General features: G+C 44.5%; 1 protein-coding gene and 2 non-coding genes across 8 annotated transcripts in view; 1 reads left to right on the top strand and 2 right to left on the bottom strand.

The window, feature by feature from the left end:
- Nucleotides 1-17,193, top strand: part of LOC137529059 (integrator complex subunit 6-like) — a 163,471-nt gene extending 146,278 nt beyond the window's left edge. For 5 of the 6 annotated variants that reach the window (XM_068250963.1, XM_068250964.1, XM_068250959.1 and 2 more), the window contains 4 exons: nt 895-1,278; nt 10,672-10,765; nt 16,112-16,470; nt 16,902-17,193. In XM_068250963.1, coding sequence (XP_068107064.1) covers nt 895-1,278; nt 10,672-10,765; nt 16,112-16,211 — 578 coding nt within the window. In that variant the 3' untranslated portion in view covers nt 16,212-16,470; nt 16,902-17,193. Of the gene's footprint in view, nt 1-894; nt 1,279-10,671; nt 10,766-16,111 lie in introns of all 6 variants that reach the window. The other variant, XM_068250960.1, reaches the window with a different exon arrangement.
- Nucleotides 17,194-23,696: 6,503 nt separating this feature from the next.
- TRNAI-GAU (transfer RNA isoleucine (anticodon GAU)) lies at nt 23,697-23,770 on the bottom strand. The gene has a single exon. It is a non-coding gene; the product is annotated as a tRNA-Ile (tRNA).
- A 719-nt stretch (nt 23,771-24,489) lies between these two features.
- Nucleotides 24,490-24,563, bottom strand: TRNAN-GUU (transfer RNA asparagine (anticodon GUU)). The gene has a single exon. It is a non-coding gene; the product is annotated as a tRNA-Asn (tRNA).
- Nucleotides 24,564-25,064: the final 501 nt, after the last annotated feature.

The raw sequence follows: 25,064 nt of genomic DNA on the forward strand, positions 1-25,064 counted from the left end.
TAGGGCAAATTACTGCTATAGAGGCGCTCAGACAGTAATTTGGGTGCCATCAAAAGACTGAGCCCAAATTACTATAAAAACAGTATAATTCGGCTACCAGCAATAGCTGGCAGGTGAATGACATCTTGCCCCTGAGTCTGTGGGGGCTTGGAGGGGGAATAGTAATTAATGCTGCTGGGACTTTTTCAGGAGCAGAATGACCCATTTTTAGGCTTTGCAATTTCCTGGCACCTTAATTACATGTAAACATTTACCATTGCATACATAAAATTAAAGTGTCCTTTTTGAGTTGTCCTTTCCTTAGTTATACTTATGGTTAAAATTAATAATCCTCTTTAAAAACAAACACAACTGAAGGCAGAAAAACAAGGAGCTGTTGCTTTTTCTTATCTCTTCACAAGGACAAAATCCGTAACCTAATTTTAAACTATTGTTGATGGACTATTAAATCCTCTTGAAAGGGAGTTACTCTTTAAGGTGCAGTAGCGGCTTATTCATTTGTGTCCGCTAAGAACTGACTTTATTGCGCTATTCTAACCTATCAGATTCAAAAGTGACATTTTCAGACTTACTGAGATTAACTGACTAGCCAGCAGTGCGTTGCCTGGCAACTTTTGATCTGCATTGCCATGTAGCGCAGTTTGACCTATACTTGACTGACAGGAGTTGGAGCAAAGCTGCTTAACACGTTTTGTTCCTGCCTCAAAATGAACTGCTGCGGTGCAAACCGTTCCCACTGAAATGAGCAGTGTTTAGTTTATCTACACTTGTGGAAATCAACACATATAAAGTACTACATCTAGTGTGAATGGGCTTGATAAATAAGGCCTATACTGTAGTTAGTTTTACTAAAAGTAAAATGTAATTTATTAAAACAAGCTTTGTCTTTTCTAGATGCCAATAACACAGTAACTCCAGAAGGTAATGAAGAGAAGACAGACAATGGACAGACTGTGGAAAAACAAATGGATGCACCGTCTCCACTAATTGCCTCAGCTGCTCTAGGCGAGGACGATTTGTTGCCTAACAACTTTGAATCTGTTACTGATGAACTGAACTGCTTGAATGAGGACAACATAGACCACAAGCCTGTTAATAATGCACTTATAAAAACACCTCTGGAAAACTTCTCTTCCCCGGAGGATTCTGCAGTACATGGGGACTGCACTTCAGCAGTGACTGTGCCAAACTCCCTGAAGGAAATGCAGAGTATAGTGAACGGGATAAATGCAGACCTTAAAATTAGGGTTATGAAAGAAGTGCGTAAGCCGGGAAGAAGTAAGTTATTTCCTACATTCACTTATGCACAAGTTTTGCCATGCAGTGGGGTCTTGTTGACATACTGTATATATGAGGTTCTTGCTTTTTCACCCAGCTTCACTTGTGTTTTGTTTTTGTTTTTTTTATTCCTAACTGCAACGTGAAATGTGAAAACAAAAATGCTGCAAAACTGAAGGGATACAGGGTCAGCTCTGGGTCACTATCACTGATCATGTGGTAATAATTTGCATTTAAATAGCACTGACATCTTCCACAGTGATTACATAGTATATAGTCCTGTCACTAACTCCCTCAGAGGAGGGTCACCTTACAACAGACATGGTTGGATGAAAGCCATGACTGGATAGCTAATTTAAAAGGATACAATGTGTTTAGGAGGGATAGAACTGGGAAAAAAGTGGAGGGGTTTGTCTTTGTTAAGAATTCTTTTACAGCTGTCCTCAACGATGAGATGGAAGAAGATTGGGAAGATGTGAAGTCCGTTTGGGTAAATATTCATGGTGGAAATAAAAGTTGCCAATTGCTTATTGGGGTATGCTACAGACCACCTCATATTAATGAAGCTGCATAACTGTGATTACTACAGCAGATTGAAAAAGCTGCAAGTAAAAAATGAGGTCATAATTATGGGCGACTTCAACTTTCCAGACATTGACTGGGGTATTGAGGCTACCCATTCTGGTAAAAGCAGCAGATTTCTGGCAGCACTACAGGACAATTACTTGACTCAAATGGTAACGGAACCAACTAGGGGGAATGCGTTACTGGATCTGATCATTTCTAATAGACCAGATAATGTATCAAATGTGCAGGTTCAAGAACATTTGGGAAATAGTGATCACAACATAACGTTTGATCTGGTGACTGATAGGCCACGGGGCAGCGGGACCACTAAAACTATGAATTTTAGCAAAGCAAAGTTCAATCAAATTAGGCAGGCACTAAGTTTGGTGAACTGGGATAATGTACTACAAGGGGAGGACACTGAAGGGAAATGGCAAGCTTTTAATCTTATTCTCAATCAATATTGTAGTATGTATATCCCATATGGAAACAATGTCTAGGAATAAAAAAAGGCCTCTGTGGATGAATAGAAAGGTTAGGGATAAAATGAAGAGGAAAAGGAATGCCTATAAGGTCCTAAAACAGGAGGGGACAGAGGCTGCACTAAGCAATTATAAGGAGTGCAATAAAAATTGTAAAAAAGAAATTAGGCTGCCAAAGATCGAAGCTGAAAATCAAATCGCTAAGGATATCAAATCTAACCCCAAAAAGTTTTACAAGTACATCAACTCTTAAAAAAAAAAAAAGAAAGGTTGACTGTATAGGACTCCTAAAGGATGAGGGTGGGAACTCAATGGTGGATGACCAAGGTAAGGCAGAGTTATTAAATGCTTTCTTTGCTTCTGTCTTCACAAAGGAAACAGCACTGTTGCAAATTACAGAGGCAGAAGAGTCTCAATCTTCTAACTGTAATATTAAATACTTAACGCAGGAAGAAGTGAAGGCAAGACTAAATAAATTAAAAATAGACAAGGCACCTGGCCCGGATGGCATGCATCCTCGGGTCCTAAGGGAATTAAGTTCAGTTATAGCTTAACCCCTTTATCTTATCTTTTGTGACTCTCTTGCAACTGGCAGAGTCCAAGTGGATTGGCGTACAGCCCACGTTTTCCCATTATTTAAGAAGGGCAAAAAATCAGATCCAGGAAATTATAGACCTGTAAGCTTAACATCAGTTGTATGCAAACTATTTGAGGGGTTACTAAGAGATACTATACATGACTTCATAGTAGAAAATTAATCTTATTTCTCAGCATCAACATGGGTTTACTAAAGACAGGTCCTGTTTGACTAACATGCTCAGCTTTTATGAGGTAGTGAATGCTAATATGGATATTGGGAATGCTGTAGATGTGATATACTTGGACTTTGCAAAGGCCTTCGACACTGTTCCCCACAGAAGTCTGGTGCAAAAGTTGAGGATGCAAGGATTGGGGAAGAGTTTGTGTGCATAGATGGGGAACTGGCTAATGGACAGAAAACAAAGAGTTGTGGTCAATGGATCGTACTCAAAATGGAAGACTGTTAGCAGTGGGGTCCCACAGGGGTCTGTACTGGGTCCAGTGCTCTTCAATTTATTTATTAATGACCTAGTAGATGCAGTAGTGAGCAATGTTGCTATTTTTGCAGATGATACAAAATTGTGCAGAATCATCAACTTTCAGGAAGATAGTGTCATATTGCAACAGGATCTGGATAGGATGGCTATATGGGCACATACATGGCTCAATGTTGACAAATGTAAAGTCGTGCATTTTGGTCGTACCAATGGTCTAGCACCATACAAAATAAATGGGATACAGTTGGGGACATCAAACTTGGAGAAGGACTTAGGAGTACTCATCGACAACAAGTTAAATAATCGTACTCCATGCCAAGCCGCTGCAGCTAAAGCGAACAAAATTTTGGGATGCATTAAAAGGGAAATAAAAACTTGAGATGCTAGGATAATATTGCCCTTGTTTAACGCTCTAGTAAGGCCACATCTAGAATATGGAATTCAGTTCTGGGCACCACATTACAAAAAAGATATTGCAGTTTTAGAGCAGGTGCAGAGACGAGCAACAAAATTGATACGTGGGATGGAAGGTCTCGCTTACCAAGAAAGGTTAGATAAACTGGGCTTATTTAGTCTAGAGAAAAGACGCCTTAGAGGAGATCTAATTAACATGTATAAATACATCAGAGGGCAATATAATAGCTTGGCGGATGAGCTTTTTGTCCCTAGGCCTTCTCAAAGGACTAGAGGACAGTATCTGCGCATGGAGGAAAAACGTTTTAGCCATTAATTTAGGAAAGGGTTCTTTACAGTAAGAGTGATTAAGATGTGGAATGCATTGCCACAGGAAGTCGTTATGGCAAACTCTATACTTGCATTTAAAGGGGGCTTAGATGCTTTCCTTGCGTTGAAAGACATCCATGGCTACAATTACTAGGTTATGCCTAATGATGTTGTTCCAGGTATTTTATCTGATTGCCATCTGGAGTCGGGAAGGAATTTTTCCCTTTAGGGGCTAATTGGACCATGCCTTGTAAGGGTTTTTTCGCTTTCCTCTGGATCAACAGGGATATGTGAGGGAGCAGGCTGGTTTTGTACTTTGTACTGGTTGAACTCGATGGACGTATGTCTTTTTTCAACCAAAATAACTATGTAACTATGTAACAGTCATAGGGCCCTTTTCCACTGGCTGCGATCCGATTCAAAAAGTGGATCGCAGCCGTTTGCTGATTACTAGAGCACCGCGATAACATGTAAATCACGGTGCTAATTTTCCACTACTGCGTTTCGTTTTTTTGCCAAATCACGATCGCCGGCCAGCCAATTCTCATCGCGATTGCGCTACGTTCCCGACTGCTGTAAAGCGCTAACGCGGATAGTAAAAATTAAAGCTTGCTAGTGGAAAAGGACCCATAGTCTGTCTCTTGTAGTCAATGATGATCTCTGGATCAAATTCGGATGAAATCCGAATGAGTCTTATTCTGATTTCATCCTCCTAATTAGTGCAGCTGAGCGGGTGTGTATGGGGGGTTAAACTTACCCAGCATGCGTCTTCTTTAACCCATCCCACGCTGCGTTCCAAGCCGCATCATGAGACTACTACGCTTCCTCCTTCAACCTGGAAGGCGGAAGTGTTTGTAGTCATGCGGCTTGAAACGCAGCATGGAATGGGTTAACAAAGAACGGTAAACTCATTCGAATTTCATCCAGAGCTCATCCCTACTTGTAGTGTCAAGCAAATTTTTGGGGGAGAACCAGTTAAAGTGGAACTAAACTCAGAACTGTATCTCTGCTCTAAAAGATTATCCATAGCATGATAACCTTTTCATTACAATTTATGGAAATCCTAAAAAACAAACCTGCAGCGCTTTTGCTGAAGGGTTAAGCCTCAGTATTTACTATATGGAGCCTCAGTAACCTGCAGCGCTTTTGCACTGAAAGGGTTAAGCCTCAGTATTTACTATATGGAGACCTGCCTAGACAGAGCTCTTCTGCTGTCTATTCACAGTTAAGAACTAATGGGATACATTTATCTGTCTAATCAAACACATAACGTAAAGGGTGGAAAGGGAAAGGGTGTGGAGGGGATGTGGACATGGAGAGGAGTAGGGTATAGCACAATCTTACACCAGTATCAAACCTGCTCACATAAGCAGAGACCGTGCACATCTGTGTATGTTTCAAGAAAAACCGCATATCAGACAACCAACAATCAAGAAAGTGCTCAGAAAGAGAAATCCAATCCCACTGCAACAAATTGTACGAGGACCCCCCAAAAAAACATTGGGGCTGATGGATCCGCAATCAATTTTACTCTAAAAGTATATTTATTACAGTAAACAAGTCTCATCTATGATTCACAAATGAGGATAGTGTAATCAAACACAGACACAATACACAACACATAGGCCTCGATTCATACAGCTGTGTGCGGTGAATGTAAAATGCTCGTTAAATCACCACCTTCGGTATTTTAGACTTTGGTATGCTGATTCATAAAAATGTTCAGAGGTGTAATTGAAGTTCGGTAATTAATAAACAAATCTCCGTGCAGCGAGGGCATTACAGTGCATCCCGACATCCCTTTAGATGTGCATGCTGTGCTATACTGTTTGTTATACTACCTCTGCCTGGCTCTGAATATGTCTATTAGTCTCTCTTAAAATTTTATTTAATTTCCACAGCTTAAATGAACTTCTAGGAGACGTTACACACGGCTGTGGAGTCGGTACAAACATCTTCCGACTCCTCAGTTTATGAAACCACGACAAAATAGCTCAGACTCCTCAACTCCGACTCCTTAGTCTAATACTTAACAGGGCTGTGGATTTTGTACAAAAATACTCCGACTCCCGACTCCTCAGTTTATGAAATCAACGACTCCGGGTGCCCAACATTACTCCAACTCAGACTCCACAGCCCTTACACATGGCCTGCTTTGAATATAAGCAGCTAGTATAGGAAAAGCATCTGTCAGGAACGGAAGACGTTGAACACTGCTGAAGGGCTGCAAGGGACATTTTATTTGTTCCTTTCTCTCAGCTCAGTACGTGGGTGGTAGAAACTTTTGTTCCACCCGGAATTGCGCCTCCTATCAGCATTGAATCATCAGGACCTGAAGCAGACAGGAGCTGTTTCTATTGGCTCTGCTCCTGTCAGTCACAGCTTATCCCCCTCTGCTTGTGGCTTTCACAGTGTTACGTTCCTATCACTCTCCTATCCCCAGCCCAGAGCAGCCGGTAATTTTTCGGCTTGTTATCACGTTATCGCTAATTTACCTCACTGCTCGGTATTTGTAGCTTTTCATGCAGGAACTGCTTTTATGAATTGACACTTTCCTAAGTGTTTGGTAAAGTCAGCTGTTTTCAACATTACCATAATTTTTTATGAATTGAGGCCAAAGATGTGTTTTTTTTTGTTTGTTTTTGTGTTTATTTTTTAGCAACTGTGTGGAGGAAAGGCTTTTCATTGTGTGCAGTGCACGAGTTTGGGTCTGCTTTAACATATCGTATGGTTCCCAATACAGTGTATGGCTAGCTTTAGTTTCAGACAATGCAGTTTTTGTCTTTACCACAGGAATTTAACAATAATTAGTCAGTAATGTGACTAGGTGGTGAAACATCAAAACCATTAATCTGTTCAAAAAGAAAATTTCACTTTACCTGTTTTTACTTAAGACACCCAGCCAAACTCAAGAAAGTTTCTACTTTTTATAAAGTCCCTGATCTATGTGAGGCGAAAACAGGCAAAGTGGAAAATTCTTTATTTATAGTGTCGGGGTCCAAGAATACTTGGGAAAGTCCAGTTATTTGAGGCTTCATTCCACTAAGTGTGTTATGCTGTTCTTCATCTCTCAAAAACATGCACAATGACTGTCCCACTAAGGGATTCGGGACTTGATCCCTAGAATGACAGTTCATTGCCAAGTGCTGCATAGCTCTGACCGGCTGCTTCTGCCGAATTTTGCCGGCTGCTTCTGCTGAATTCCTCGTAAAGCCTGAGACACTGCTGAGCTCAGATCTCCTGGTTGAAAAGGAATACAGCAGCAGATAAAGGCCCGTTGTGACACAAACATAGCGGATGCAGAAACGGCATGTTAAAAGATACATGAGGCAACACTAAAAGAGAATGGTTTTACTCACCTGATGCTTCTTCCAGCCCCTAGAAGTCTATCGGGTCCCATGCTAAAGTTCTGGTGATCCCCAGTCTGCCTCTATCCTCTCTATAGGATCGCGACCCACAGCTGGGTTGTGGTCTTCTGCATATGCACCCCTTGTGATCACACTCCCGTACTGGGGAGTGCTCTACACTTGCGCACGTCATAAAGACTTGAACTGTGCAAGCACAGACCGCTCCCAGGTACGGGAATGCGATAACGAGCGGCATGCACAAAAGTCCATGACCCACCCTGCAGGGTCGCGATCTTGGGCAGGGTCTAGCAGCATACTGGGGAACACCAGAACTTCGGTGTTGGGACCAGAAGGACAGTAAAACTTTTCTCTTTTGCTGTTGCCTCATGTATCCTTTAAAGAGAACCTGTACTGAGTACAATTATTTAAAATAAACACATGAGGTAACTTCAAATGACATTACATAGTTACCTTGCCATCAGTTCCTCTCAGAAGCTCACCATTTTCTTCTTACAGTGATCCCTTCCAGTTCTGACAACATTTTGTCAGAACTGAAATATATCAGTTGCTGTCAGTTATATATCAGTTGCTGTCAGTCACAGCTGAGAGGAGAACTGATGTATCCATGTTTCCCTATGGCTCAAGTGGGCGATATTACAGTTTAACTGTGTGCTGACCAGGAAGCTGTTATGGGGTAATGGTCATTTTCAAAATGGAGGACGGAGAATTCCATTGATCACAGTGGACAAACAGGACACAGGAGAGGAGAAAGAGATTGAGGAGTAGACTACACTGCAGGTAAGTATGACTTGTGTATGGTTATTTTGACTTTTAATTTTCAGTACAGGTTTTCTTTAAGCACATCCGCTTATGTTCGTGCTGCAGCAGTCACATTACCTACCGTTTCCATCCACTGTGTTTGCATCGCTGCTCATTTGCCTGTAACTTCCACCTTTTTTTCCATCGTCTGCACCGTCCTCCACCATCCCTGTTTGATCCATGAGACCAGGAAGCATATGGCTTCCTATTAATGTCCCTAAAGATTCTACAGTTCGCAACCAAAATAACACTGTGGGTTCACAGTCACAACTTTCCAGTTCAATCAATTGTATACAATGCTGGACTGCACACTATTATCTTCCTATTAATTTAGAGAGAGAAAAAAGTGAATCCTACCTAGCAACAGGGAGGATTTTCAATGGTACATCATGAACCAATGAGAATTTTCCTGTTGCAGGAGGATTCCCATTGGTTCTTTTGCAAACCAATGGGGTGCCCCATGCTTCTGCTGGGCTTGGATGCGCTGCAGAGGCCTGAACGGCGACGGACCCGAAAATCCACAGAACAGGTGTGATTTTCTTGTGGCGTAGTGGAAACGGACACAGTCATTTCAATAGGCTTCCATTACGTCCAACTTACAGTGTCTGTGGTATGTTCGCAATGCTACAGAAAAATGTAGCAGGTCCGGACTTTGCACTTGCGGTCCGGCAGTTTCATCCTGGTTTTGCGTTCTGTTTGACAGTGTAAACACATCCTATAAATAACATAGGCTGCATTTAATTGCGTTCTGGTAAATGCAGAGTTTGTTTTTTGCTGTTGTATGAATGGGCCCCAAAGGCCCAGTTCACATGGACGTTTATCGCTGGCCGTGGTGTTTGTGAAAGCGCTGGCCATTCAATTGAGTGGGCAGCGTCTCTACAATAGTTTTCTGCAGTTTGTGTGGGCGCCCTGTTCTGATCCCAGGTTTTCCCGTTATTTAATCCAACCCTGGACGCATCATGCTGCTTCCAGGGTCTCTTCCCACTGCATCTCTGTGTTCCCCTTCAGGGTTAAAATCGCTGATAGCTGCCGGAAGCTGTCAAATGCTTTTCTGCACACTTGAGGACCTGACCTGCGGGCAGAAGCTTGTGTGAACTGGCCTGACACAAACCGTGCAGGGATGTTTTTTTGGAATGCCTGACGTAAGCGCTGCACAGGTTCCCAGTAGCAGATCATCCATTTTTCCCAATGTACAGCTGGATAGATTAATTATGAGACATAAATGCAGTGGCTGTTCCAGCACTAAATGTACCATGATTTCAGAGGGAATTGTGATTTTTACAGAGAAGACCGTACTTTAAAATGCAATAAGGAGACAGGATTTTTTTTCTATTTTGCAACACTGTAATCCTACTTTACACTGAATGTATTTTAATTGCATGAAAAGTATGTTTTTATTTACCGTATTTTTTTTGTAATTTGTTTATTATGGCTCAATTTTTTGAAAATATTAACTCTCTCAAATGAAAAAGGATCATTTGATTAAACCTCCTCTTGCTGATGTGACTGGCGAGTTTAGTCAGTTCTAGTGAGACCTGGTCTTGGTGCAGTATAGAAAAGACAAGGTGGCTCCACAGAGAATATCAAAGCCTGATTATCAGACACCACGTGTGGGACGTGGCTCTGCTATTGCTAGTATGGTACCTTAATCAAGACCTATATTTGTAATAATGTGGAAATGAACAGAGGCGCCAAAAGGATAAAAGTAGCTAAAAATTAAAAAAACAAAACATAAAAAAAAAAAAAACGGGTGAGGCAGTGGTGGACTTACCTCCTCTAAGCAGACACAAAAAAACAGGTTGATTGAAATCAACAAGCAAATGTATTCATATATACACTCCAAAGGGTGATAGCGATGACCTTTTTGGAGTGTACCGGTATATACGAATACATTTGCTTGTTGATATATCAACCAGTTTTTTGTGTCTGCTTAGAGGAGGTAAGTCCACCACTGCCTCACCCGGTTTTTATTTTTTTAGCTACGTTTACCCTTTTGGCGTCTCTGTTCATTTCCACATTGTTTGAGTCCACCTATGGTGGAAGGGTGTTAACCCCTTGTTTCCAGATCTACAGAGAGCGACTTCTTAATCTTGAGTGGGGACAGGTCTAATCTCCCCACCTGCATTTACAGTGGTTGCCTTAGTGGTAACCCATGTTTGTGAGTATTACTTAACATACTGGCCTCTCATCACCCACATCAATCCAGTACATACTGCACTATATTGGGCTCTCAGTGTTCTCTCTCGTTTTCTCATTGCATATATTTGTAATATTTCATGTTTCTGATTAGAAAGTATGCATTTTGCAAATGTGTTAAACATGCCATTGAATGTTTCTGATAGAATTCTGATTTGTTATTCTTAATTTGTGTTCTTTCAGATTATGAAAAAATCTTTGCTCTACTTGAAGGGATTCAGGGATCCCTGGAGGTGCAAAAGAACTTTGTAGAGTTCACAATCAAGGAAGCAGCAAGGTAAGTGGAGACTGTTCAAATGGGCTGTATTTTGTGAGGACTGCCTTGGTTGCATCATTGTTCTGTTAAAGGGAATGTCCAAGCAAAATAAAAAAATTAGTTTTACTTACCTGGGGCTTCTACCAGCCCTATGCAGCCATCCTGTGCCCTCGTAGTCACTCACTGCTGCTCCAGTCCCCCGCTGGCAGCTTGCCGACCTTGGAGGTCGGCGGGACGCATTGCGTACATTTTTACGCGTTCCCGCTAGTGTAGGAACATTAACACATACATTTTTACGCATTACTGTTCAATGTGTAAAAATGTACGCATTGAACCAGTAATGCGTAAAAATGTATGTGTTAATGTTCCTACACTAGCGGGAACGCGTAAAAATGTACGCAATGCGTCATACGTGCTTCCAAATGTGCACGGAAGCGCATATTATGTGAACGAGGCCTTAGGGTCTATATCTGCTTGGAGTTTGTATTCCCATGAAAACTGTAAAAAGTTATTGGTGGGTTGCCTGGGTGTCTGACTTAAAATGGTCTAAAGATGTGTACACAACCCACTAAAAATGTCCTGCAGGAATCAGGACTTGATCCCTTGGGTGAATGCTGTACACGTCTCACAAAGCTACGGTTCTGTTGCCTAAGGAGGGGAGGGACGATGCACATGCGTGTTCCAGCAAGAGAGATAAGGAGGGGAACAATGTGCTCGACGGAGATGATCTAGCACTCTAGATCTCTCATTGATGCATTGGGGAGGCCATACACACACTAGATTCTTGGCTGAGAACCCTCTGTATTTACAGGGCTTTAGTGTGTGTGACAAAGCTGGTAGTAGATAAAACCCTTTCAACAGTTTGAGGAGGAATATCTAAACAAAAGATGGTGCCTAAATATAGTGTAGTAAGTCACTCTTTCTGGTAGATGTATACTTCATAAAAAAATGACTTGTTCAGTTCACTTACAGTACTTTGGATTACTGAGTAGTACAGATGGTCAAGGAGATGCTAATAATGAAAGGAGTTTGTATGTTCTCTGTGTCTGCACAGGTTTCCTCCAGGTACCCTGGTTTCCTACCATATTACAAAATCATACACATAAGTTTAATTGGCCCTAGAATAAAGCCTTGTACACACTTTCAATTATGCTTGGCCAATCCCTGACCAATTTTACCACCTCCATATGGTAAGAAGGTCAACAGATATTGAATGCTATGAGTAGAATACAAAATAAAAATAATTATGATTAGTTGATGCTAATTTTATGCAAATTATGCAGTTAGGAAATAAGCCAAATAAAATTATGCATGCATTAGATAAACCCATTTCCAAGCTGCATAAACTTAAGCATAAATCTTGCATGAACTTCGACTTATTAGCATCTAATTAACCAATACCGTACTGAGTAGGTAACTATTATATCCACAGGAGGGAGAAATCCAACTGTCTGTCCTCAGACATCTGTAGGCTGTAGTTGCCTATGTTCCTGTTAGTAAGTAGTCACAAGTATCCAAACAAAACAGTCAGTGCCCGTTTCCACTTGTGCGGTGTGAATTGCCGCGGTAAAAATTTGCATGCGGATGCGAATTTCGCATGCGGTTGCATGCGAATTTTCATGCGAATTCGCATGGATGACGCTGTATGCGAACTTAACCATGGCAGAGCCGGTGTACTTTTCCATTGATTTCTATGCGAATTCGCATGGAAATTTGCATACCAAAGCCGCAGGCGATTTCCCTATTAAATACATTAGCGGCGATTCACATGCATTCCACACGCAGGCGAATTCCGAGGGCTCTGCCATGCAGAAAAGTCCTGCACAGAAAAACGCTCAGGAAAACTGACAAGTGGAAACAGGCCCATCCACTTGTATTGGCTGTGCGAATCTGCATGCAGGAAACGCATGCAGATTCGCGATAGTGGAAACGGGCCCTCAATCACATGCCTCCAGACAAAAGAATTATAGTGACCCCAAACAGACCTCAGAAATGAAATGCTGAACTTGCCTGAGGCTTCCTCCAGCCCCCTATAGCCTGTGAGGATTCTTGACATCCTCTGGGTCCCATACATTCTCCTGCAGGCGGAACCGTTAGCTGCGCAACCCGAGTCTTGCGAAACTGTGCATGCACAACCTGTCCGCACACCTGTCTCGATCATCGAACCCAGGAGCCCATGCACGGTTCATTCTTTCGAGAAGTTGTGCACCACTCCTGGCCAGGGTTTGGAGGGGCTGGAGGAAGCCCCAGGCAAGTTCAGAATTCCATTCCATGATCCCAGGTAACTAGAGATCAGTAACTGAAAAAAAAAGGGATGCAATATTACAATTTGGCCCCAAGATGTCCTCAGTGGTGACTTCAGCTTACCATACTATTAGTACGGAAACGGAAGCACTACGTGCACGGGATTTATGAATGGCAGAGCCGTTTGAATAGACGGCTGCAGCCATTCACAGGGGAACTTAGATCAATGAATGGGATTTGTTTTCTCATTCATTGATCCAGCGGCAAACTATCGGCTTTAATGAGTGGCGGTACCGAGCGCGGGGGGGCGCGGCGGGAGGGACATAGTAGCTACACCCCTGCACAGAGTTGTGGCATTTTGCAGGGGCGTAGTTACTCGTCCAGCAGAGGGGAAGTGGTTAAATAATTAACATAGCTCTGCAGCAAGGAAATTGCATTGTTTTTTAGTTTTCAAGGGTTTATAAATGACTGGTTTATAAATGACTACGGGTTTGTGTTTGTTAAAGGAGAGGTCTGAGCAAAGAGATTCCTTAACATGGTGGAAAACACTTTGTAATAGGGATGGTCAATGAGATGCAAATATTTTTGAGTTGATGCAGGATTATGCAAATGTATGCAGCTTGAAAATGGACCGATTTTATTTTACCTCAGCAGGATTTGATTGGTTCTTTTTCAAATTGCATACATTTGAATACAAAATTTGCATAATGTTGCAACAGCTCAAAATGATTTCCATCTCCTTGACATTCCCTACTTTGAATTATAAAACTTACAGGATGTTTCTTCAGCATTGTTGTAGCCTAGTTTGTGTGACGCAGTGTATATACTATAAATTGCAAGGATGCGTGATCAGATATATTACACACATATACTTTCACAAGGCATGGTTTGCTTTATTGTTAACTGAATGTGAGTAATGCTAGAAAATGTTTTTGAGGTAATCATGTACCCATCTTCGTGTTGCAGTGCTTACAATGACATTTTTAATTCCTCATAGTCTGGATGATATGTCCATTTGTAAGGGGCATCTGAGGTATATTTTTGAGAAGGATCCAAAGATGCTTTAAATATTTGTAGTCCTTCAGATATGGTCTTAACAAAAATCCATGTGAAAAAGCTAAAAAAAAATATGTCCATCACTACAAGCGGAAAGTCCTACCATACAAATATGCTTAAAGTGAACCTTAAGTGTCCCAAAAAAAATGAGTTTTACTCACCTGGGGCTTACCTCAGCCCCCTGCAGCTGATCGGTGCCCACGACGAGTCGCTCTGATGCTCCGGGTCCCGCTGGCGGCCACTTCCGGTTTCGCCGTCAGGACCCGTCAGGCTGGGGAACGCGGCTGATACTACGCGTTCCCAGCCAAAATAGCACCCCTATGCGGCCATATGTCCGCATACGGGTGCCTATGCGGACATATGGCCGCATAGGGGTGCTATTTTGGCTGGGAACGCGTAGTATCAGCCGCGTTCCCCAGCCTGACGGGTCCTGACGGCGAAACCGGAAGTGGCCGCCAGCGGGACCCGGAGCATCAGAGCGACTCGTCGTGGGCACCGATCAGCTGCAGGGGGCTGAGGTAAGCCCCAGGTGAGTAAAACTCATTTTTTTTGGGACACTTAAGGTTCACTTTAAGTTTAGCTTGAAAAATGTTTTTGTCCAATGCCACCTTCATGAAACCTTTTTTTAATACTAGGCTATTGAATTTTAGCCTGACCAGGGTGGTAGCTGTACTCTCCCATTTACGGTACTTGACTATGAATATGACATTATCTAGTGCATTTATACACAAAATAGTTGTGCTTAACCACTTAAGTACCAGCGGGCTCTGCCCCCTTAAGGACCAGAGACCGCTGGTACAAGAAATGGCGGAACACCGATAAATCACCGCACATACCCGCCGCAATCGCCGTCACCGCTGCATGTCAGGATCCTGGGCCACCCACTCAGCCGTCTCTATGACTGTAGAGTTCCTGTGAGCTGGTCAGGAGCCGCTTTCATTGGCTCCTGGTCCTGTCTTTCAATGTAAGCCAATGAAATTGGCTCCTAACCTGCTCACAGGGCTCTGCTGTCATACAGACAGGCCGAGCAGGTGAGCTGCGGCGAGAGACTGCGAGATCGGCGGGAGCGACGAAAACAGCGGATGTGCGCAGCGCCGGCTGATTGAAATCTACGCCCTGCCAGCCAGGTCAGGGCCGGCGCTACCATTAAGGCAAAGCAGGCAGCTGCCCCAGGGCCCCAGAGCTTGTATGGGCCCCCAGTGGCTACAAGAGGAAAAAAAAATTTTGCAAATCGGCCTTATAGTTTTTGAGAAAAACGATTTTAAAGTTTCAAAGGAAAAAAAAAACACATTTAAAAACCTGCCGATTTTAATGGTTAATAGCAAATCCACCTTAAATGCTAGAAATCCTAAATTTGCAGGATATGTTAAGGAGATCATTAGGAATAAGAGGAAAAAACTATTTTTCAAAAAGACCTTATAGTTTTTGAGAAAATCGATTTTAAAGTTTAGAAGGAAAAAAGTATACTTTTAAATGCGGTAAATGTCACTTTCAGTAGCAAACCTAACGGTAGTGTAATTTTACATGCATCAAACGAAAGCGCAATAGATTTCCTGATGGGGTTCCCAGGGGGTCTATACGCAGCCGCAGCGCTTTGGCCAGGGATCGCTATACAGCCGCCATATGGCTGTATGAAGATCCCTGGTATTTTTTTCCTATTTTCCCAATTTTTTTTTATGTTTAGAGTGTGGGAATTTTTTTTTTTTAAATTATGTGGGGTCCCCCCTCCTGAAACTTTGTAACCCCTTGTACCCCATGCAGGCTGGGATAGCCAGAATGTGGAGCTCTGACCGATTGGGACTTCACACCCTGACTATACCAGCTGCAAAAAAGGTCCCCTAATGCCGATTTTTGTTCCGGGGTATATGTTGGGGGGGCCCCCCAGGTTTATTTTGCCCTGGGGCCCCATTGTTGCTTAAACCGGCCCTGAGCCAGGTAACCACCAAAACAGGGCGTAGATTTAAATCAGCTTGGTCCTTAAGTAGTGAACATAGTGTTGATACTGGGGTCCAATGTATAACATGACTTGCGTTTTAAGATGTGTATATGTTATGTTTTTTTTACCAGGTTTAAAAAGAGAGTGTTAATACAACACTTGGAAAGATTTCTTTCTGAACTGGACTCCAACGGTCTGCCAAACATGGTGAATCACATCAACAGCAGATAGCATATGTATGTAAGACAAATGCGGACCAGGGATGAGTATGCTGTCACAGAAGAAAGAAAGAGGACATGGTGACCTCCTCCAACACCTTGCATCTCGGGGCACTTTCTGGCCAGAGACAGAGGACAGACAACAGAGTGACAAGTTTAAGAAGCTGATGTGGAGCTTCAGAACTTAGTATGAACTGTGAGGCTTTTTCTGTGTGGAGGGTGCCACCTGCTGAGCAGGCTGAAGACGATAACCCTTGTTGGCCCTCCAACAGGTGATGAACATAGTTGTTTGTCAGTAATAAGCAGTTTTCCATGCTGTAGAGAGCACTTGAGTGGGCCAGAGGCAAAACAAAGTTCAAGAACTGGCCACTACTTTAAACGGATGCAGCCAATGGATGGCTCTCCAGTTGTTAAGCTGTAAAGCCCCAGTATGCACAGCCCAGGAACTGACACTGTAACCAAACTTGTCTGAAGAGGCTGAACATACTAGTGCTTCCTGTTTAGCAACTTGAGAAGTGGCATTCACCTGTCTCTGCTTATAGTGGTGGCCTCTGCTTGGGCATTTATGAGTACATGAGGTAGCTTGTCCCTTTTTCAGAATAGGCTGCTGTTTTGTACTGAGGCACTAAAGACAGCCCTATACATATAACCCCTCTGAGTCACTAAACAAACTACCTCAGACTCTCTTCTGTTTTGTCTACAGACTTTAAGAAAGTGCACCTGAGACTCCCCAGGTCCCCGGCTTCTTTCATCCTGTGGGCAGGACGGAGACTCGTCAGGTGGCCTTGCACTCGCTGTGCTTTGGAAGCACTAGAAAAGGAGAACACTTTTTTTTTTTTTACTTTTTTAATGTGTACTTTTAATGTTCATACAGAAAAACTATTTTGGACAGTGTTATTTGCTCTGTAATTTGATATTTTAACTTGTATAAAAAGGTTTTGGTCTTGTATATAACTACATACATAAATATATATAATAAAACTTTTTTTATTGAACTCTGTTGTGTTACATATTGGTAGGAAGATAGCAGAGGGTTATCAATCGCTGTATAAGGAAACTAAAGTAAACCTGAGACATTGCAGTCAAAAGCCTCCTGTAGGCTGTGGGCTTCCTCTGAGTCTGTCCAGTCCCATCTGTTCGGGGACTTAACCGTGGCTGCCAGTGTTGGAACGGATGGGACCAGATGGACACTGAGGGAGCCCACAAACTACAGGGGGCTAGAGGAAGCCCCAGGTAAGTGCAATCAAAGGGATTGACCATATATACTTGAATACAAGTCGGCCTTGTGTACAAGTCGACTCCAATATTCAACCCTCTTAAGCCGGAATTTTTTATTGACTCAAGTATAAGTCGATCCATCAAAGTTAATGGCTGCACTTGGGGCTCAGGAGGGGTTAATGATTGCAATGCATATAGTATTGCAGCCATTAATCAATCCCTCCTGTCTCTTAAGTGCAGTACAGACAATAACTCCTCAGGCCCCCAAGTGCAGCAATTATTCATTTCCTTTTATGCAGCCCAGTATTCCCCCCGCACCTTTCCTTATTAATTGTTGTGACCAGGACTTTCAGACCAGAGTTTTCTTGGCATTTCCTTTCCTCAAAGTATCACTTACCACAGGGTACATTGCTGCAAATGGGAATGTCACTAATAGTACACACATTACTCAGTGTTGCCCGTGACTCGAATATAAGTCGACCCCTATACTTTTATGAAGTGAATTAGACCTAAATTTCTAGACCTACTGTATACTCGAGTATATGCAGTTTAATATGAGCTAACATGTCAGAAAAATCCAGTTTAAAGAATGTCACTTTAAGGGTTCTAAATGGGGAGGGTCCAGACAAATGAAATATGTCTGCTTTCCAAGTCTCCCCTGTGGGTCTTCTTCTGTCTCAGTAAGTGAAGTCCTGCGACTCAAGATCACCACAAGCAGTTATAGCATTAGATCTGCAGTAGTGCCTGCTATGGGGCCTCGGAACAATAGGTATTAAATTGGACCTCAAGTCTTGCACTGGACAGGAGGAAAACATAGAGAAATGCACCCTATATGTATTTAGAGAGTTTAGCCTGTCTAATGCCCCCTTGTCTGTGACTAATCACCATTGTAATTTGATCTCTCAGCTGTTTCAGTTGGCAGTGCAGCTATTTTGTAAACAGGATGTTAACCCTATGTCTCCTTCCATGAATGCAGGAAATAGAAACACGGCGGATTTATTGCAGCATTTGTATCAGCTGTAACAAATAAATGTTTTTCTTTAAAGATTATTATGCTGTTGTTCATCTTTTAGAGCAGAGAGGAAGTTCTGCATTCAGGTCCGCTTTAAAATCCAGTATTTAAGTTCGGGAAGAGGAATGTCCGTGTCAGGGAGATCTGTGGGTATTTCCAGATGCAGAGTATGGGGGATGGAAGATGGAGAGATTGTTTAGAGCTGTAACACAAAGAGGGGAAAGAGGCACCCAGGGTATGATAAAACTGTGTTAACAGCTAAAATGAAAACATTGAGGTGGCTTACCTCGATGACAGATTGGAGTAAGATACAACAAACTTTCATATGCACTTGGCAATGCGTTTCTTGGGTCTCAGCCCACTTCCTCAGACCGAACACAGTGCCAGAGTAATCAAAGCTGGAGCAAAAGGTGCCTTTACTCTGGCACTGTATTGACCTCTTTTCCCCTTTTTGTTACGCACCCTCCCCTGGAAGGGGTATTCTATTTGGTCAGGTGGATGACACTACTTTAACTACTATTTAGAAACTTTTTGCACCAATAGAGCGACCGCATCCAGTCCGCCTGGACACCCGAGTGGAGTCGGGTTTGTACATCTCTACCTGCCTACAGTGCTTGGTTGCCCACCTGTAGTCTTCCTTTGTGAGTACCCACTTTACCTTATTCACCCATTGCAGTGACTTACTGCACCATCGGGGCTCCCGGTTGTGAATAGGGGACTGTACCATAACATTTTTAATATTTGATACATACATTTCAAAGAAATTACCTTTGAAAATGTCAGTCATGTGAGCCAGAGATCCATCTGGAAAGGCTTGTGCTGATAAGAGAGTGGTGTTCCAGAGCTAGGGAACAGCTGTTGTTACTAAGTAGGGATGATCCAGCGAGTCAGGTTTTTTTTTTTTTAATACATATTGCAAAATTTACAGAAGTGTGCAATGGGACAAGGGGACTGAAATAGGGCTTCAAGTGTGTCTAGGTCAAGAGGCTCAGTCCATACTGGAGATGAAAATGCACAATTTATGGATTAGAGATCAGCGGAGGAACAGACGTTCAGATGGATCCTATGTTAACTATGGGAACCGTTTACATTTGACCTGCGCCATTTATCCAGATAAGCTGATGCATTTCCACAGTGGTCTTCAATGGTAAATGCCTTTATCTGAGAAAAATGGTTCCGGAATCTAGCAGTACCTCAGCGGACCACTGGAACAGATCTTATACACTCCGCTTTGGCTGGCCATTTGCAGTTGGGTGTAGTGTAGGAAGGACCAGAGCTCAACCAAATGATGCTTTATAGCAGGTTTTTCTTGAATTATTTTAGAAGTAGAGCCTATGTTCTGTTGTATACGCTGCTTCTAAAATAAATGAAAAACCTGCTATAAAGCATCCTTTGGTCCTGTGTTTAGGGGCACCCAGCTACACTGTGGAGGACCTGCAGGAACACAGTTTCTCCTATATTTGCAGGGCCGCCATCAGAAATTTTGGGGCCTCTCACACATCATCAGGCCTGGGCCCACCCACAGGTTGCTGTACCCGCCCACTAGCCACCCCACCCCCGTGTCCGTGCGTGAAGTGCGCTGCAACGAAAAATGTGCATGGCTCCAACACTGAAGAAAGCGGCATGCAGAGCGTGATGAAGCAAAAAGTGGGCGTGGCCATGGCATGTTTTGGGTGGAGCCAAATACAAAAAAAATACAGGTAGTCCCCGGTTAACAAATGAGACAGAGACTTGTATTTTCCGTTCTTATCCTTTTATCTGTTTTCTTTTGCCCCCCTCTTTTCTTCCTGTGCCTTTTGTCCCCCTCTGTCTCACCTAAGTTTGTGCCTCTTTTGTGTCCCTCTGTGTGATTTCATGTTGCCGACTCATCTCTTTTCTCCCTGTGCCTCTTTTGTCCGCCTCTGTTCCCCCTGTGCCTCTTTTATCCCCGTGTTACCTCTTGTCCGCTTCTGTCTCAGTTCATCCCCCTGCCCTAGCCAGGTATTAATGCCCCCAGTATAGGTATCCAGGCATAGGTGGTGCCCCGGTATAAGTAGTCTGGTATAATTCCCCCCAGTATAGGTAGCCTGGTATGGGTGGTGCACCAGTATAGGTTAGCCAGGTACAGGTGCCTCCAGTATAGATAGCAAGCTATAGGCACCCCAGTATAAATAGCCAAGTATGGGTGGTGCCCTCAGTATAGGTAGCCAGGTATAGGTGGTTCCCCAGTATAGGTAGCCAGGTATAGGTGGTTCCCCAGTATATGTAGCTAGGTATAGGTGGTTCCAGCCCCAGTATAGGTAGCCAGATATAGGTAGTGGCCCAGTATACGTAGCCTGTAGCCAGATATAGGTGGTGCCCAAGTATAGAAAATCCCTGGGGCCCTCACTACAGTGTTTGTTGCGCACGCCCCCCCCTATTCACACTTTGCGATTTGCCACATCTTTAACAGAAAAAGAAGCCTCACCTGGATGTTTGTGTTTTATCTTTTATGTGCTCTCCAGTGAGATACAATGATCCCCCTGCACACTGTCATAGCATAGCTAAATTGCAGGGAAATCGAGAGACCGTTCACAATGTTCTCACTCTATACTGCCTCAATTGGCAAAATCATCTCCTCCATGGGTTTCAATTATCACCTGTATGCTGACGACACCCAGATATATCTCCACACCCCAGATCTCTCCTCCTCTACCATGGACAAAGTCTCTGCCTGCCTCACATCCATTTCCTCCTGGATGGCTGCCAGGTACCTGAAGCTTAATTTGGACAAGACTGAGCTTCTAATATTCCCACCCCGCACAGCTGCACCCCTCCCAGATCTGCACGTCACTTTTGAAAATACTACTATCCAGCCTACCTCCCAAGCCCGCTGTCTAGGCGTTACTCTGGACTCTGAACTTTCCTTTACAGCCCACATCCAAGGTATTGCCAGATCCTGCATCTTCCACCTCCGCAACATCTCCAAGATCCGCTCCTACCTGTCCCCTGACACCACTAAACTCCTTATCCACGCCCTTGTCATCTCCCGCCTAGACTACTGCAATTCTCTTTTATCTGGCCTCCCCTCTAACCGTACTGGCCCACTTAAATTGGTAATGAATGCGGCAGCCAGACTGATACATTCTTCTCACCGCAGCGCCTCTACAACTCCGCTCTGTAAAGCACTACACTGGCTCCCCATCAGCTTTAGGACCAATTTCAAAATCCTGTGCTTGGCCTACAAATCAGTGCACAAGACCTGCCCGACCTACATCTCTGATCTGGTCCACAGGCACATACCAGCCCGCCCCCTCCGATCCTCCAATGACCTGCGCCTAGTCGCACCACGCATAACTCAGTCACACGCACGATTGCAGGACTTCACCAGGGCTGCCCCTACTCTCTGGAACTCTCTCCCACCAGCCGTCAGACTCGACCCCACCGTTAATACCTTCAAACAAGCTCTCAAGACTAACCTCTTCACGCTCGCATACCCCCCTACACCAGCACCATATGTTCTCTTAGACCCCCTCTCAAAAGACGCACCTATTGTCTCCACCTCACCCTTTAGATTGTAAGCCTCTGGCTTTTAAAGTGGTGGTCTCCTCCACGCAGGGGATTAACTAGGGGAAACTGGTGGGTGTGTGAGGGGGGGGGAGATACCAACCGTCCCTTTCTCTGATAGGTGTTTTCGTGGCTACACATTATGGGTGTGAAAATCCTGATGTTCACACTTCTTTTGTGACCCTTGTGTGATGGGCCCCTTGGCTGTGAGAGTTACCAGGAGGAGGCAGGAAGGAAGGGTTGTGAACATTGTGTTCCCATCAGTTTTGCTGGGGGCCCGATGATTTGTAGTTACCCTCCTGCTTCCACATCAGCGGTGCTTATTCGTGCTGTGTATATATCAAAAAATCAGCGTTACATGCAGGAATCTATCATGTGAAGATTGGCTGAAGTCTCTGTCACTCTCGTCACTGCCAGCTGCTAGGGCTCAGGAAGGGGGGCCAGCAGAAGCTGTCCCCTGATACTGTCCTCTACACCCCTCCTGCAGTGTGCCATGTACGCTCTCCAGTCGCATCTTTCTCCCCCTGCATGCCCCCTCGGCAATACTTCTCCTCCTTGCACTGTTACAGAGCAGAGCGGGGAAGGATAAAGCCAGCACACACAGACTCACCTCCTTACGGTTCCACGTGCTGGAGTTCCCGTCTATACTCTCTGCACTGCCTCCGGTGGTAGTGCAGAGATTATGCACGGGAACCTCAGTGCTTGGAACTATTAGTAGGTGAGTTGGTCTGCGCTGCCTTTATCACTCCCCGCTCTGCAATAGTGCGGGGAGGAGAGGGGATGCCAGGGGGAATACTTAAGCATATGGCATTGAAGATGGCCACCACCAGAACCAGAAGTCACTGGATTTTACAAACGGGTGCTCGGATAGTACTTTTTAAAATCCGAATTGATCCGGATAGCCAAATATCCGGATCCGGGTCATATACAGTATCCGAATCTGACCTTTTAGATATCCGCGTTCACGCGGATATCCGACCTATTCGGATAGCTGGATAGAAAAACCGGAAGTGCCCTTTAAAATGCTTCCAAAACGTTTTGGAAGGTGAAAAATACCTCCTCCACCCTCCTCCTCGTTCATGGATCTCGTCTTCCAGGGATTTGTAGGATGTCAAAAGCAAGCTCACATACATTGACAAGGAATCAAACCCAGGTCAACTGCTTGGAAGGCAGCTATGCTCACCACTATTAACTGCCACACAGTGAATGCTTTCCTGTAGGAAAAAGTGGTGTTAAACTTACTTGGAGCAGACTTACTTCCTCCCTCCAAAAGACACACATACATCACCATAAAATCATTTAGCAGCAACTGAGTGCACAGTCTCTGTGGTGCAATTGGTTAGTGCATTCGTCTGTTAACTGAAAGGTTGGTGGTTCAAGCCCACCCAGGGACGGCCTTGCCTTTTGTGTTCAACAGTTGTCCCCAGATTGCCATGTAGAATCCTCTCTCTCTAGGACTCCATGCCATTGAACTGAATTTTCAGTTAAAAACCATCAACTGATACCGGCGGAATTTCACAGGCAATTTCGGTATTCCGCCGGATTGAAAAAGCAATTCCGTTCTGACCAAACGGAACGGAACGGAATGACCAATTTCCGCATGGAATCGTGGAAAATACAAATCCGCGGAAAGCGGTGACCACCCTTACTTGAGAGAGAGAGAGAGAGAGAGAGAGAGCTATATGAATCTACATGGCTATCTGGGGTTCTCTTCGGACAACTGTTGAACACAAAAGGCAAGGCCGTCCCTGGGTGGGCTTGAACCACCAACCTTTTGGTTATCAGCCAAATGCGCTAACCAATTGCACCACAGAGACTGTGCATGCAGTCAGGGCCGGCCCGCCCATGAGGCGGGGTGAAACTTTTGCCTCAGGCGGCACTTCTGGGGGGGCGGCACCCGCCCGTCCGTGTGTGTGTGGGGCCGCCCGAGCTGGAGGGGATAGCGGGCAGGAAGGGGGTATTGGGCCTAGCGGCGGGGAGGGGGGTCGGACCCCCCCCCCTCGCCTGGGTCCCCCGTCCTCCGCTCCCCTCCAGCTTTAAAAGTGGCGTCGCTGGCTGCAGCTAGCTACATTGTAAGAGGCAACGGGCGGGGATCACTCACCTCTTCCTCGTTCCAGCCCGAGCCTGCGCTCCACTGACGTCACTTCCTGCTACGCCGCAGGAAGTGACGTCAGTGGAGCGCAGGCTCGGGCTGGAACGAGGAAGAGGTGAGTGATCCCCGCCCGTTGCCTCTTACAATGTAGCTAGCTGCAGCCAGGGACGTCACTTTTAAAGCTGGAGGGGAGCGGAGGACGGGGGACCCAGGCGAGGGGGGGGGTCCGACCCCCCTCCCCGCCGCTAGGCCCAATACCCCCTTCCTGCCCGCTATCCCCTCCAGCTCGGGCGGCCCCCCCACACACACGGGGGGGGAGGGGCGGCGATTTTTTTGAAGATCGCCTCAGGCGGCAAACAGTCTAGGGCCGGGCCTGCATGCAGTTGCTGCTAAATGGCTATCTGGGGTTCTCTTTGGACAACTGTTGAACACAAAAGGCAAGGCCGTCCCTGGGTGGGTTTGAACCACCAACCTTTCGGTTAACAGCCAAATGCGCTAACCAATTGCGCCACAGAGACTGTGCACGAAGTTTCTGCTAAATGATTTTATGAGATGTATGTGTGTCTTTTGGAGGGAGGGAGGAAGTAAGTCTGCTCCAAGAAGTTTAACACTACTTTTTCGTACAGTGAAGCATTCACTGTGTTGCAGTATAGTGGTGAGCATAGCTGCCTTCCAAGCAGTTGACCTAAGGTTCTATTCCTGGCCAATGTATGTGAGTTTGCTTTTGACTACAAATCCCTGGAAGACAAGATCCATGGAGGAGGGGGAGGAGGGTTTTTATCTGTGTAATTGGTTTCGGATCCGGATATCTGCAATATCCGCGGATATCCGTGTCCTGCGTCCAAATATCCGCAGATAGCTATCCGGATTTTTAAAAAAATCCGGAATCAGAATCGGATAGCATAAAAAAGCTCGGATATCCGGGTTACCCAGATATCCGGATGAGCATCCCTGTTTACAAACGTTGTAAAATCTGAATTAACCACTTGAGGACCGCCCCCAGCCGATGGGCGGCGGCA

The sequence above is a fragment of the Hyperolius riggenbachi genome, chromosome 8 (genome assembly GCF_040937935.1).
Source record: "Hyperolius riggenbachi isolate aHypRig1 chromosome 8, aHypRig1.pri, whole genome shotgun sequence".
NCBI classification, from domain to species: domain Eukaryota; kingdom Metazoa; phylum Chordata; class Amphibia; order Anura; family Hyperoliidae; genus Hyperolius; species Hyperolius riggenbachi.